Source organism: Canis lupus, chromosome 17 (assembly GCF_003254725.2).
Source record: "Canis lupus dingo isolate Sandy chromosome 17, ASM325472v2, whole genome shotgun sequence".
NCBI classification, from domain to species: domain Eukaryota; kingdom Metazoa; phylum Chordata; class Mammalia; order Carnivora; family Canidae; genus Canis; species Canis lupus.
Genome location: NC_064259.1, coordinates 54,862,395 through 54,878,838, shown reverse-complemented (window position 1 = coordinate 54,878,838; position 16,444 = coordinate 54,862,395). Strand labels below are relative to the sequence as shown.

General features: G+C 35.9%; 1 protein-coding gene across 7 annotated transcripts in view; it reads right to left on the bottom strand.

The window, feature by feature from the left end:
- MAN1A2 (mannosidase alpha class 1A member 2) overlaps positions 1-16,444 on the bottom strand; it is a 213,141-nt gene that overhangs the window by 132,325 nt on the left and 64,372 nt on the right. For all 7 annotated transcript variants that reach the window (XR_003139521.3, XR_003139522.3, XM_025453390.3 and 4 more), the window contains exon 5: positions 12,706-12,786. Coding sequence is in view for 5 of the 7 variants with exons in the window: in XM_025453390.3 (XP_025309175.1) it covers positions 12,706-12,786 (81 nt within the window). In the remaining 2 variants the exon portion in view is untranslated. The remainder of the gene's footprint in view (positions 1-12,705; positions 12,787-16,444) is intronic.

The following is a 16,444-nucleotide window of genomic DNA, read 5'->3' as shown; positions in this document are numbered from 1 at the left end:
AAGTAGAAAAGTACAGAGATTTATAATAAATAAGTAAACTATTTTCTTTCTCTTCCATACCAGCCCCATATCCCTGAAGTATCTGACATTAACATGCAAGGGTTTTACGAACTTAAGATATATTCAGCAGAAATACTGGGATGATGACAATGAGACATATATTAACCCATTTAATTCTCACAACAACCCAATGAGATAAATACTGTTGCTCCTATTTTATAGAGTAGGAAACTGAGGTTTAAAACAAGTAAGTTGGGGATCCCTGGGTGGCGCAGCGGTTTGGCGCCTGCCTTTGGCCCAGGGCGCGATCCTGGAGACCCGGGATCGAATCCCACGTCAGGCTCCGGTGCATGGAGCCTGCTTCTCCCTCTGCCTATGTCTCTGCCTCTCTCTCTCTCTCTCTCTCTCTCTATCTGTGACTATCATAAATAAATAAAAATTAAAAAAAAAATTTAAAAAAAATAAAACAAGTTAATTTGCCCAAGGTCATACAACTAGTAAATGGTAAGCCTGAATTTAAACCCATGCAGTCTAGCTCCAGTTTATTCTTATTTGACAATTTGACTAATTAAAGAGAGAGATACCTAGATTACTGACATATTGATATAGACACAAATGTAGACAAAGACATTCCTACACCTTGCATTATTTAATGCAAGTCAATAATTAAATTCCTCAAGGTATTTTACTAATTCATTGCACACCTCTTTGTCCTGCATCTTACATCCTCCCTTTTGAATGATAGTTTGGTTAATATAAAAATCTGAGCTGGCAGTTATTTTATCTTCACAGTCTAAAGATATCACTGCTGTGTCTTCAGGCATCTACTGCTACCAAGACTCTGCTGTCAGCTGTCATCCTTCTATAAGTAATCAGCCCTTTCTCTTTAGTAGCTTTTAATATTTCCTCCTTACTCTTGATATCTTTTCAAATATTGATTCTCTATCATTTATTCCATTAAACTCGTCTAAGACTCCTACTAAACATTCTTTCAAACCTCTATTTCTCATCTCTCTCAACTCTTTTTCTTAATTCCTCTCTTTGACTCTCTATATTACATGCTGGATGAATTATCATCATCATGAACAGAAACATTCTTAAGGGTACACAGGTATTCCTTAGAATCAAGTGAAGGTTACTACAAAATCATAGGTTAACAAAGAGGTAGAAACATATTCACACACCTCTCACTCACAAAATGAGTCTGCAAACAATATTCTCAAACAATATTCAATTTACAAACTAACAAGTTAGCAAACCACATTTTCATGAATATCCAGAGTATTAAATATCTCTGACTACTGGGTCAGAGACCTGAGAACTACATTATTCATGGCAAAGTATCAGCCAAAGATTTCAGTTAATCTACACTGGCTGTATCTGCCCCACTCTCATTCCTACCTAAATCTTGGAGGGATGATCCAAAGAGTCTGTAATGGATTCCTGCCCACATGGTAGATTCTGTTGCAGGTAAAGAACACTGAGCTTGGAAAATTTCTTTTACATACAGTAAGTGAAAGCAAGCCAATTTGATGACCTTAATTCATCCCTGCAAGCATAACCCTAACGACCTGCGTAAAGAGCAGACAAGCCTCGTAACCTTGGTATTCTGGCAGAAGTGTGCAGGGACACTCAAGCGCTATGGTGTTTTATTCCCCTAAACATTCATGCCAGCAGCAGCATGGCCTTCCTGTAGCTTCAGCATGGCCTTCTTGTAGCAGCAGCTGAATCCACTTTCCCCTAATGCTTGCAGTAGCAGCTTCATGACCCTCAACCCTCACTGGAAAGACAGCAGCAGAAGCACCAATCTGCCACCACACTTCCATCACAGGTCTGTATTTCGGCTCTGCTTTGCCCTTCCTCTTATGGTTTCTAACATTTAGTCATTAAAACCTCCTCCTCATATTCCCTCAGCCCTAGTCACTTCCTGTAGAAGCCACCTCCATGACACTTCAGTATATTCTTTTTAATCTAACACTTACCTAGGTGAATTTATGCCTAGTTAACAATCTGTGTATTAAATTCTCTCTGTTCAAATACTAGGCATGGTTTGTCTCTTAACCAGATCCTGATAAATAATTCATATTTTGTTGTTGTTGTTATTATTATATATTTTATAATTTTATATTATTATTATTATTATTATTTATCTTTTCTTACTTTAAAAGTCAGGAAAGTGAAAATTTCAAAAATCATACACAGTTCCTATATTCTGAACCAAATACTATCACTTATTTTGATATGTTTCCATCCTTTTTTCTGTAAGGAGATATAATTGTTAAGTAGATTTTTATTCTATCTTTTCCTGCTACTAACATAATAATACAAGTACCTTTCCAATTTTTACAAAACCATCTGATTTACCTGTATCCATTTCCTCTCTTCTCACTCCTCATCCTATTCCAACATGGCTTCTGCCCCCATCATTTCATTGAAATGGTTCTTGCTAATGATAAGCCACACATCTGAGCATAGATCATTACTAACCAGTTCTTTCTTCCCTTGTGTTCAGTAACCCCACACTCTTCCTACCTCCTCCACTGACTCATTCTCCTCATACCTGACCTTCCATGCTGTGTTCCTGTAGGCTTGATTCCAGGTCCCCCTCTCTTCCTAGCCTAAACTATTTCCCTGAGCAATTTCACATGTGCTTGCTTTCAGTTATCAGCCACACAGTGACTGATTCCCAAATCTGTATTTCTCATCAAGACTTCTCTAATAAGCACCAACTCTGTTACATCTGTTTATTACCTATTTCCACATAAATACAGAAAAATCCCCTCAAACTCAAAATTCTTAAAATGGAGGGGCTGGGCACCTGGGTGGCTCAGTTGGTTAGGCGTCTGCCTTTGGCTCAGCTCATGATCTCAGGATCCTGAGATCAAGCCCCATATCAGGCTCTCTGCTGAGAGCTTCTCCCTCTTCTCTGCTTCTGCTTCTCCCTCTCCCTCTGCTTTACTGACAAATGAATAAATAAAATCTTAAAAAAAAAACACTTAAAATGAACTGATGATCATCCACTCCCAGTTTAATGTTCTTATAGTGCTCAATTTCTAGTAACTGTCATCAGTACCAAAACTCTGAAACTGGAAACAGGACCAACTCCTCCTTCCGCCTCATTCCCTCTTCCAAAATATCACCCAATCCTTTGGAATTTACCTCCCAAATCCCTTGAAATCCCAATCCATCTCTCATCTCTACAACCCATCTATCTGCATCCAAGCTGCCATTATTTCTTGCTCCAAGTACTGCAATGGCTAACTAGATGAATAGAATACATACACACAAGCAGGCACACACATATTCCATGTGACTGCTTTGGTCTATAAGTTGCTTTTGTCATTGAATATATGAAGCGTATTTTTCCTAGATAAAATATATCAAACTTATGTTCACAGGTGTATGGTAGTCTATAGTAAAAGATGTATTGATTCATTTAAACATTCCCCTTTAGATGAATATTCAGGTCTTTTCAAACACTGGCTATTAAAAACACTACTGCAATAAAATATCCTTCTAAATATCTCTATGTATCCACACTGTTACTTTTAGAAGTGAGTTACTGGGTCAAAGAGAATTTTATATTTTAAATGTTTACCTGCCACCACCAAATTATTTTGTAAAAAGTTTTATCATTTGTATCCCTTCCAACAGCTTATCACACATTTTTTAAAATTTAAACTATACATTTAATTACATCCTATTTAAAGTGAGTGTATTTTATTGTATGTAAATAAATTAACCTTAGAGTTGCTTAAAATAAACAAAATAATTTTTTGAGCCTTGAAGTTCTTTATCAGGCAAAGAATGTGCAAGGGTTAGTCTATTTGAGGCAGAAAATTATGATAGAAGTATATAAACATATAGGAAATAAAACAATGTGGTCTAAATACAGTTTTACATATGCAGAATTTTGAGCTTCTCCTCTGTGGACCCCTCTTATCCTGGATTTTACTCCTATAAAAATTCTAGCTAAATTTCTAGCTTCTGTGTAGCTCCAAACTGTCTTCTGCTTTGAGAAACCAATAATCACAATCATCAACTATGACTGCCGTTGGCTATGCTAGAACTTTAAACATGTAAGATGTGTACAGAGGTGTAGATGAACTCACACATTTAATAGGAAAATGTGGGAGAGTGTATTTAAAAATGTTATCTGAGTCAGTAAAGCTTGTGGAAAGTTCTGCCCAACTACCAGCACATCTACTGAGAGTGAAGAGGTCGAATTTTCATGGAAATAGCAGCAATTTATGGAGCAATATCAGGTTTCTCAAAAATAAAATGAGAATTAGAGCAGTAGGAACAATAATAACTAATATTTAAACCAGGAAATATCTAGGTCAGAAAGACTACTCTATTTGTCTTAGCAAGTATCTCTAAAGTAATTCAGAAACAATCTTACACTACAGGCAACAGAGCATGTTTGTGCTCTAGTAAAGAAAGACTTCGCTGTTATTTTTTTCTTATCTATAAAACATGTATTAAACTCCACATAACCGTTTCTCTATTTCATGACAGATTTCAGATGTGGTTATCTACATAATTTATGTTAATACCCTGCTAAGGAAGGGATATCACTTTGATAACCATTAAAAAAATGAGAAGAGGGATGCCTGGGTGGCTCAGTGGTTTAGTGCCTGCCTTTAGCCCAGGGCATGATCCTGGGGTCCCAGGATCAAGTCCCACATCAGGCTCCCTGCATGGAGTCTGCTCCTCCCTCTGCTTATGTCTCTGCCTCTCTCTCTCTCTCTCTCTGTGTCTCTCATGAATAAATAAATAAAATCTTAAAAAAAAAATGAGAAGAGACAATCCTGTAACAGAAATGCCATATATGAGAGGCTAACATCAACTAAACATAATAAATCATCAATATTTTTAACTTGTGAATATTTAATATAAATAGCCTTGTTGTGAGAAAATAAAATGATAAAGTTTCACATTTATTATATTAATAAATCAACAGGGGAGAGGAACACTTTTTTTCATTTGCCTTCCTCTACCAGAAAACAGAATGCATGTAAAATGTCCTTTATTCTATTTACATACTACCTTAATATAAGAAAGGCAGGGATCCCTGGGTGGCGCAGCGGTTTGGCGCCTGCCTTTGGCCCAGGGCGCGATCCTGGAGACCGGGGATCGAATCCCACATCAGGCTCCCAGTGCATGGAGCCTGCTTCTCCCTCTGCCTATGTCTCTGCCTATCTCTCTCTCTCTCTCTGTGTGACTATCATAAATAAATAAAAATTTAAAAAATTTTTTAAAAAAGGCACTTTGCCAAGTTATAAATCAGAGTTAATTTCCGGGCTTATGTGAGATGTAGGAATTTACTATATGTCCAATATTACAATAATAACATATTCAAATTATTTTTCGACATTTTATTTATTTTTAGCAGATCTGAGATTTATTGTTGGTTACCTAGAAATGGATCACAGTTTTCAATATAAAATGACCAAGAAAAAAAGTAAAAAAGTCAGCAAAATTCCACCATATGAGAAAGTCAGAAAAGTGAAATATGTTCTCATTATACTTCTTACCTGGGTAGACTATATGGTAAGAGGTTAATTTATGATGTCTACCTTTAAATAAGTAAAAGGATTCCCCATCCATTAGAAATACAGAATATTTACCACATCAGAAAAACGCAAAGGAAGAAGAAAGGTAAAATAGTGTCTGTTGATCAGGCACTATGTTAGGCACTTTCACATAACTTAATCCTTAGAACTCTCAAGTGAATTCTCTTACATTTTCAAAGATGAAGAAACTTGTTATAGAGGTAAATAGCTTGCCAAATATCATTATGAGGCAGAGCAGGAACCCAAGCTCCAAACTTCAAAGCATATGCGCTTACTTCCACTTCAAAATGTTTATTCTTGAAGTCTGATGGATACAAACAGCAAAAATGGAATACTGGTAACATTATATACTTTTTCCAGCATTTTAATATTTTTGTAAGGCTGTAACAACCAAAATTTCAACATTTTGTTTCAACCTTCAGATAGTGAGGCTAACATGAAACAGCCAAGTTTGACACTTCTCTTTCATAAGCCGTTCATAATTAATTTTAAATCATATGTCTTTTGGTATGAAAACTAATCAAGTTTGTCATCTACATCTCCAAAATTTAGTACTTCCTCTTTATCTATAGAGAGTATTTTCATACATACTTTCATGTATGAAAAAAAAAAAAAAGGCTTTCCTTACTCAAGGACATCTTATAATGTCTAATCTGGAAATAACTCTGAAACTGAAGGCATCAAAATAGTTCATTTCCTTCCTCCTTTCATTATTTAGTATTTCAGCTCAGAAGCTCCTGAAGTCAGGGGTCTGTGCCCAGACGGTATGCCTAGGGTGGGCAGCGCTGTCCAGGAGAGGGCCTTAGACCAACTGGGGGAAAGTGAAGCCAGCCAAGTAAAGGGGAGTAAAATCACAGAGGGGTCAGGGGTCCATGGGAACAGAATGTACTTACTGAACAAGGCAGCTAGTGGATTCATACAGTAGGACTAAGCAAGCAGGTAAGTATGAGGCATAACAGTAGGCAGATTTCACACTAAGAGAAGGAGAAATATGAAGGCAGAAAGCCAGAATATACCTTATGCTGTTGGGCTGAAATTAGAGCTATTAGTGTGAATTCCTGGCTCCCTATATTTAAAGATCAAAACAGAAAAGAGTATAGACATAAAGGTTAGAAGCATGGAGTGACAACAGCCTATGCCTGTAGGCGGAGCGGAGGCAAGGCTAGATTGGAGAGAGACCCTCTCTGAGGAGCAGGCATACACAAAATGCCTGAAGTGGAGGGAAGAGCCAGAACATCAAGAAAAACTTGCCTGCCAGGCGCACTCTAATTACAAGGTAATGTTAGAGAAATTTGAAACTAGTTACCATACACACAACGTGGGTAATCCCTGCAGTAAAAAACCAAAACGTAGTTCAACTCTAGTTAAAATGACTGAACCCCCAACACTAATCTCAGTCTTTACTGTCCTATACATGATATTTGGCATTCAGTCCAAAATTATGAAATACCTAAATATGGAAAAAATCCACTTTCTAGTGACAAAGCAAGTGACAAACCAAGCTTGGTGAGGTTAAAATAACCTGAAAATTTAAAATGACTTTGATTACATGTTAAAAGACCTAATTAGTGGATAAGTGGAAAACATGAAGACAATGAGGAGCTGTAGCAGAGAAACAAATTATAAAAGAAAAATAAATTACTAGAAATATTTTTTTTTTTAGAAATGAAAGTAATAGAGATGCAGAAAGCCTTTAACAGGCTTAAAAGCAGATTCAATGGAGCTGACCAAAAAAGAAAATCAGTGAACTTGAAGATAGGTCTATAAAAATTACCCAAACTGAAACACAAGGAATAAGAAAGCAGTGGGTAGGTTAAAAAAGAATAGTGAATTCAAGAGCTAGGAGATACTTTCAAACAGTCTAATGTATGTGCAGTTAGAATTCCAGAAGCAGAAGAGAGAGAAAAAAATATTTTAAAAGATAACAGGAACTTTTCAAATATAAAGCTACCAAACCGTACACGTAAGCAGCTCAGAGAACCTCAAGCAAGATAAAGAAGTGCTACTTGCCCCCCCCAAAGAAAAAAAGTAAAACTACTCAGATTTTTCATATGAAATAAAGTATGAACATATTATCTTAAAGGCAGCCAAAGGAGGGGCAAAGGCACATTACACACAGAGGAAGAAAGAATTAAAGGAGACTTCTCATCACAAACTATATGCAAACTCTCAGCAAATGCAGTAACCTCTTTAAAGTGTTAAAAGGAAATATACGCACAAAGAAATTATCTTTCCAAACTGAAAAAGAAACACTTTCAGACCAACAGAAACTAAGAGAATCCACAACCAGGAGACATGCACTGTACAAAAAGTTAAAGGAAGCTCTTCATACAAAAGGAATATATATCAGACAAATCTGAACCAACAGAAAAATGAAGACCAACAAAAATAGCTGAAAGATAAAAAGGCATATTTTTTCTTATTCTGTATAGTTCTAAAAAACAACTGACCACCTAAAGCATAAATATAGCAAAAAGCTCCACAACCACGTGGCTTCAGAAGAGTATCTACCAAACAATTAAAGAAGAAATAGTACCAATTGTACAAAAACTCCAGTAAAAGGGGAAAGAAAAAAGAAGAAGAAAAGAGAGGAGTGCCTGGGTGGTTCAGTGGATTAGGTGTCTGCCTTCAGCTCAGGTCACAATCCCGGAGTATCAGGATCGAGCCCCCTGTCAGGCTCCCCGGTCAGCGGGGAGTCTGCTTCTCCCTCTGGCCCGCCCCCCTCAAGTGCTCCCTCTCACTCTCTCTCAATAAATAAATAAAATATTTTTTAAAAATAAGTAGAAAAGAGGAAACACTTCCAGCTCATATTATAAGGTCAGCATTAAAAAAAAAAAATAAGGTCATCATTACTCTTAGGTAAAACACACAAAGATATTAAAACTACATATAGGTCAATATCCTACCCAAATATAAAAATGTAAATATTTCTCAATAATGCACTACCAAATCAATTTTGGCAGTGCATAAAAAGGATTATACATCATGACCAAATAGGTTTCTCCCTGAAATTGCAAGGTTGGTATGACATTCAAAAATCACCTAATTGATCTGCAAATCAACAAATAAAGAAAAAACATCAAATATAATTTATTAAATACCACAAAAACATCTGACAACATTCAAAATATCCATCCACAATGAATAAAAAATCTTAGCAAACTAGGAATGGAAAGGAATTTCTTCAAGACTATAAAGGGCATCTACAAAAAACCTATGGCTAACAGGGCACCCAGGTGGCTCAGTCAGTTAAATGTCAAGACTCTTGATTTCAGCTCAGGTCATAATCTTGGAGTGGTAAGATCAAGTCCTGCATCAGGCTTGTGCAGGGTGTGGAGCCTGCTTAAGATTCTCTCCTTCTAGGGACACCTGGGTGGCTCAGCTGTTGAGTGTCTGCCTTTGATTCAGGATATGATCCTGGGGTCCTGGGATCGAGTTCCGCATTGGGTTCCCTGCAGGGGAGCCTGCTTCTCCCTCTGCCTATGTCTCTGCTTCGCTGTGTGTGTCTCTCATGAATAAATAAAATCTTTAAAAAAAAAAAAAGATTATCTCCTTCTCCCTTGCCCACCCCCAGTCATGTGCATACATCTACATGTGCTCTTTTTTAAAAAATAACAACCTATGACTCACATTTATACATAATGGTGAAAGACTAAATGTTCTTCCTATAAGACCAGGAAACAGACAAGGATATAAGGCAAGACAAGGTAATAAAAGAACTGCACGAATAAAATTCTTCTCTATACAGAGAAATGAAACTATTCATTTGAATATTCAAATGAAAATATTCCAAAGAATCTATTAAAATCTATATAAAAGCAACTAGGATTAGTGAATTTAGAAAAATCTCAGAGTACAATGGTCAATATAAAAATCAACTTGTATACAGATGGGGAATTCCCAGCTGGCTTATACTACTTACATCTAGCTAACGCGCGCGCGCTCTCTCTCTCTCTCTCTCTCTCTCTCTCTCTCTCTCACTGTTCCTCCTAATAGATGTTGAGGGCTTCTCCCTCATTCATTTCCCAGGTTAATGGTTATAACTGGAGCCAGTTGTGGTCAGTCTACCTGAGGATGGAGATTTTAAGGAAAATTCCCAAGCAGCTGCTGAAACTCTGGGGGAAATTCCCTGTCTTCTCTGGCCTGACATGAACGGCCTCATTCCACCTGTTGGTGGAAGAACATGGCGTATGCTCAGCTGTCCAAGTGGATGAGTTTTAAAACTGGGAACCCTTTTTTCTCAGCCTCTGGCTGCACTTTGCCTCTTCTGTCTCCCCTCCCTCTGCTCCTGTTTCTGCACCACTGTAGGTGCTGCCTGCATACACACCACTCATTTCAGATTTCCCCACTAGTGTCGGGCACAGAGATAAAAATTAACAAATGGGGAACACACAAACTTTTAAAAGTGGACCCAGGTGAAACATATTCAGTATTTAAGCTAATTTAACTTTGTTGGTTTAATTATGATAGATATATCTTTGAAGATTATCAGCATTAAATACAAAACTTTTATTCCGTCAAGGTTTGCTAAAGGTCAATTAGCTCACGTTATCTCTCTGTTGCAATCTGTTAGCAAAAAATAACAACTTGATGGTTTATCTTGTCTGTCTCAAAGTTTTTATAGATATTGTTAAGATAGCTTTCAAAGGTTTTGGTAATCTAAACTTTAAGTTTTGCTTGGATGGTAATTAAAATTAAATTCATTGGCATCTAGGTCTTTTCCAAATGGAATAAAATGCTACAGCATTAATTACCAGAAGTAGGTCTGTGCTTTTGACTTCCTATTGCAAAGAAACTAAGGATATTTAGATTTGTTGATAAATGTGCTTTCTGCTAAATAAATTCATAAATTTGTCTTATAAAGAGTTTTGGTATAAGAGTTCACAATTAATTACTACCTAGTTTTCACTGGAGACTAAGGTTTCTGCTAAATGTAATTAAAACTGATGGAGAATAAGGGAAACAACTCTGTATATAGAAATGTTGAAGATACGAAGAAAGATATTAAAAAATGGAAACTTCCCATGCAGTCATTCCCCAACAGTATACTGCACAGTGTGACTGTTCTTAATGCTATTGAACTGTAATGGTAAATGAAAAATTTTGTTATGTACACTTTACAATATTTTTTTAAAATGACAGCACCACGAAGTTATTCAGGGATAAAGAAGATGGCCTAAGCCAGCTGAAAATTTAAGTCTTTATTAAAACTTTCTTTTAAATCAATAGTATCTATATATACTAGCAATAAGCAACTAGAAATTGAAATAAAAATACAGTCCCACTTATAATAGGACCAAAAAGTATAAAATACGTATGAATCTATCAAAATATATAAAAGATCTATATGCTAAAAACTAAAAATTTCAAGGAAGAAAATTAAAGGGCAAATAAATTGGACAGATACAGTTCATGGTTTGAAGATTCCATATTTGTTAACATACCAATTTTCTCTAAACTCATCTATAGGGCAGCCCCGGTGGCTCAGCGGTTTAGCGCCTCCTTTGGCCCAGGGTGTGATCCTGGAGACCTGGGATCGAGTCCCACGTCAGGCTCCCTGCGAGGAGCCTGCTTCGCCCTCTGCCTGTGTCTTTGCCTCTCTCTCCGTCTCTCATGAATAAATAAATAAAATCTTAAAAAAAAATAAACTCATCTATAGATTCAAGGTAATCCCAATCAAAATCCCAGTAGAATATTCTGTAGAGATCAGCAAACTGATTCTAAAATTTACACAGAAAACTGGAATAGCCAAGAGAATTTTGAAAAGGAACAAAGTTGGAAGACTCACACAACCTGATTTCAACACTTTCCATAAAGCCATAATAATGAACACAGTGTAGTTCACACAGTGTGACAAAAAGACACAAACAGCAAGAGCACAGAGAGGTGAGACGCTGACTCACGCATGTGGTTAACTGATTTCAACAAAAGTGCCAAGTCAATTGAATAGAGAAAAAAGAGTCTTTTCAATAAATATTGCTATAATTTTTTAATATCCAAAAGGAAAGAAAGCTCAACCTGTACCTCACAGCATAATAGAATTTAACTCAAAATGAATTATAAACTTAAAAGTAAAACCATAATACTTTTAAAAGAAAACATAAGAGAAAATCCTTCTGACCTTGGATTAGGCAAACATTTTTTTACTTTTTTTATTTTAAATATTTTATTTATTTATTCATGAGAGACACACAGAGAGAGGCAGAGACATAGGCAGAGGGAGAAGCAGGCTGCCCACAGGGAGCCTGATGCAGGGCTCGATCCCAAGACCCCGGGATCATGACCTGAGCCGAAGGCAGACGCTCAACCACTGAGCCACCCAGTGCCCCTAGGCAAACAGTTAAGTATAATACCAACAACACAGAAATCCATCTTCACAACACATATAACAAAAGATGAATTTTCTTAAATTTACAAAGAGCTCTTACAATCATTTAGACCATTTAATATAGAATTTCCTGATGAAACAAAATAGAAATGACTTAAAACCTCTTTCTTTAGTATCTTCCTCCCACTCTCCAACTCCATCCTTTAAACCCACCTGAGTAGTAAAAAGGAATTTCCCACACCCACTTCTCCATCACAGCAGGTCTCAAATCTATGTATGTATGTAATCTATGTATATTACATACACCAAGACTTCCAGAAAGAAGAATTCAGGGTTATTGCTGTGTGCTTTTTAAATCTATAGCAAAAAAAAAATCATTTAATTTCCAAAAAGGGAGCTTTTATAATTAATTTTTATAACTAATTAATATTCATTCTTCCTGATTCATTCCTTAATTCTGATCTTATTAACCACCTCCTCCCATCCCCCTGCCCCCATTTCAACCATGTAATTAATTGCAGCGGCAAAATCCTGGAGAAGGACAGTTCCTGCAAAGGAGAAGTGGTGTATACAGAGATAGGATCTGCGATGAATTCACATTTTACTAAAATTCTCAAAAAAAGGGAAAATCATTATTCCCAAGGTTCTACCTGAAGAATCTAGTTCTCTCAGCAAACTTTTACATGAATTCAACATTAGATAATTAAGAAAAAATAATATGCTGTAAGGGGAAAACTTTCATTTTATTAAAGTCTGTTCAGAGCGCCTTCCCCACAAACAACGACTACCTGAGTGGCTCACCTCTTCTCCTGAAAGGTAATAAGCTGCAAGCAGGCCTCCAATAAATCGAATGTTGACTTCAAACACAGACACCTCTGAGTTCTGTGAAAACATGTTGAAAATATTTACATATACATAAAACTTTATAGTTTTCCATATATTTTCAGTACTTTATACGTTTCTCACAAACACCCTGAGAGAATGTTTTTTCCACTTCCCATACCTTCATTTCTCATGCAACTGCAATCTCATTTCCCATTTATTGTTACTGAAACTCCTCTATTACTGTCACCACAGCTTCCTATTAGCCAAAATCATTTTTATGTATCTTACCTATTATTCCGAAATTATCACAATATTTAATGCTCTTGATTATTCTCTCATGAAAGCCTTCACTTCTTGAATTCTGGAATAGCAGTTTCTCTACTGGGTCCATTTCCTTCTGTTCTAGTTACTATAGCACACTGTCCATTTATATATATATATATATATATATATATATATATATATATATATATATATATTTCTCATGAGTTTTAAATACTTTTCCTCATATACATAAAAACTTAAAGAGGCACCAAAAAATGATAGGATGATGGATTATTCAATTAATAATGTTGAGAAAACTGGATCCTAGGCTAGAAATTAATTTAGATACTCATTTCAGATTATCTCTCTTTCTCTCAAAATGAAATATAAATAGTTTAGAAATAAATGTAGAAAAAAATACAACAAAGTAGGAGAAAATGTGACAACATATAAATTTCCTTGACAAAGTAACTGTATTGGTAATAAATGATGATAGAAAGACTTGAATTTCCCCAAAATGAAAATTTCCTTAAGAAAAACAATTACAAACAAAATTAAAAGCCAAACAAAAACAGAAGAGAATTTGGCACAAGTATAGCATTAATAACCTTACCAGATAAAGTATATATGTTCATATTTAGATACAGATTTAGATATTGCTGAGAAAAATTCTAATACATGGAAAGAAAAGTAGAAGCAGCAGAGAACATGACCAAAGAATCCACAAGATATACAATACAGACTGATATAATGTTCATAACTAAAATGTTTTAATAAAAATGAAAAGGAAATACAGTATCATCCTGAAGTCTTTCTAACACTAATAGGCAGAACACATAATTTGCTAATTTTATATCTCTGATATAAAATCTCCCACAATATAATGGAATTTTTTAATAACATATCTATCATCCCACCCCACCCACGAAAGGAAAATGCTTTATACTACACTTCATATATTCCCACTACATAGTATATTGCAGGGCACATAGCAGACATTCATTAAATACAGAGAGGCAGTGAAAGAGAGGAGGGCAGGCCTCTATTACTCACTGAAACAATAACCTCCTAACCAGTTCCCCTATTTCAGCCTTATGCCTCTCCTTACACTCTATTTATTCAGCACCCTGTAGGTAGAGTGAACCTCTTACACCTTTAAGTCACGTTCAGTAATTTTGTGTGCAAACCCTTACTATGACTTTTGGTTACACTCAGAACAAAATAACTGATAAGACCCAACATATTCAGACTCCCCACTACCTGTCTGACATCATCTCCTACCAATAGGAGTCCTCCTGACTCACTGCATTATTATCAAATGGGTCTACTTACTGTTCTAAAATTACCAAACTCACTCCTGTATGTCAATCTTTACACTTTACCTACAGTTCTGTGAACAGGTTTTTCCAAACTCACAATACAGAATGAAGTAACCCCCCATCGCTAATCTCTTTTAACCTGCATCATTTCCTCAATTAATACTTATCATCATATGATTGCTTATAATTCTTTATTTGTAAAATTGAGAACTTCCCTCACAAAAGAGACAGACGAGAAGAGCTCTAAAGGCAGAGAAGGGAAAGAATGGGACAACAAGCAATATTCAAAGGAGTAACAACTGCGAATCTTCCAAAATTGATAAAAACAAATTCTTAGACTGATGGAATAATATGAGTCCTTTAAAGAATAATACACACGTGTATTTGGTAATTGAATTCTAGAAGGTAGGAAAAAAAAAGATTAAAACAAGGGGAAAACAAGACATATTACCTATGAAAAATTAGACTGATAGCATACTTTCTAATAGTATAACAGAAACAGGAAGACAATGAAACTGTACCTTTCCCAGGTTGAGAAAATAATCAACTTCTCTAATACTATACTCAACTATAACATCCATTATGATAGAGCCTTATATCCATATAGCTTCCATTGGGTCTCTTCTTAGAAATGTTACTGTATAACAGAGTACTTAGCTAGCCACCCCATGTAAAATGGCAACCCCACACTACTTACTTCAATCCTATTTGCTCTCCTAGTTCTTCACAGCACTTATCACCACCTGATATACTATATGTGACTTGAATATTTATTTACTGTTTTTCCTCCCAAAACTAAAGTACAAACTCAAAAAGCAAGAAGACTCTGTTTTGCTGATTACCGTATCCACAGAAACCAGAACAGTGCCTGTCACAGAGGAGGCATTCAATAAATTCATTCATTTATTCCTCCATTCAGTCAGTCATCCATTCATTCCTCAATTTGAAAGTTTCAAATACAAGTTGGAACCAGCTGGATAATAATTATACATAAGAGGGAGATGAGTAAATTAAAGAATTCTAAGACACTTATATTCTTCAGGATGAGGAAAAAGAAACTGATTAATTTTAAACTTCAATTATGTGTACATATAAAATTTCAATAACTGCCCCAAAATGAATGGAAATGACAAGTATAAATGTCAATGAAGTAGAGGGGGAAAAAGAGACATGAAGTAATTTAATGGAGAATAAGGAAAGTAGAAAATAAAAACAATGAAAAATACAATAATAATATAGGATGAAAAACAAAGATGGAAGAGCCAACTCCAAATATATGTTATCACAATAAATGCAAATATTCCAAACTTGATAGTTAAAAGACTCCAAGGCTGGATAAAAATAACAAAATCCAAATACACACTATCTGCAAAATATACAGCTATAACATATGACACAGAAAGGTCAAGGGTAGAGGGATGGTAAATGACTGTGCTGATTATTAAGCTTTTTTCCCCCCTCAGGTTCAAATCTATCCTTCTATAGTCTACTTTGGTATACTGGAATTGGAACTCTGCAAATCTATGTCTCATTAGCCAGCTGGCTCCCATACGGGCCCTGCCAACAGGAGGTTTTACAAAGATAATACAAGGCTGCAGGAAGGAGAAAGGACTTCTTCCTTCCAATTTACTTCTGGTTTCTGACAGTGTCAAACCAGCCATCATTCTTTGCCCTGGCAGTGGCACTTGGTTCCACATTACAGTTCCCCTGTCACACACCATTCTCCAAATCAGCCTCACCATGGCCCTTTGAAATACCAAGGACCAGCTAGGAATCCTCTCCTCAGAGATCTGAGTCCCAACTCTAATAAAGCCCTTTTAAAAGCTCCTAATGTACCAGAAACAGTCCCTAAGTACTAAATTTTAATAATCCCAACTTCTTCCCACTGTTCTCACAGTCCCAAGGAGGTAGATGTTTACTGTTGTTACTACCTCTTGTGATACTACAATGTTTTCTTTTTGCCTTTTCAATTCCTTGTTAATTGGTTAACAATTCTAAACATTAAATCCTCTAATTAAAATAAATGGTATAATTCTGGTTCCTGATTGAGCAAACTGATACAATGATATACTAGCGGATTATAAAGCCTAATAAGCTGACATGTTAATGGACAGGAGTATTTGAGACTGTAC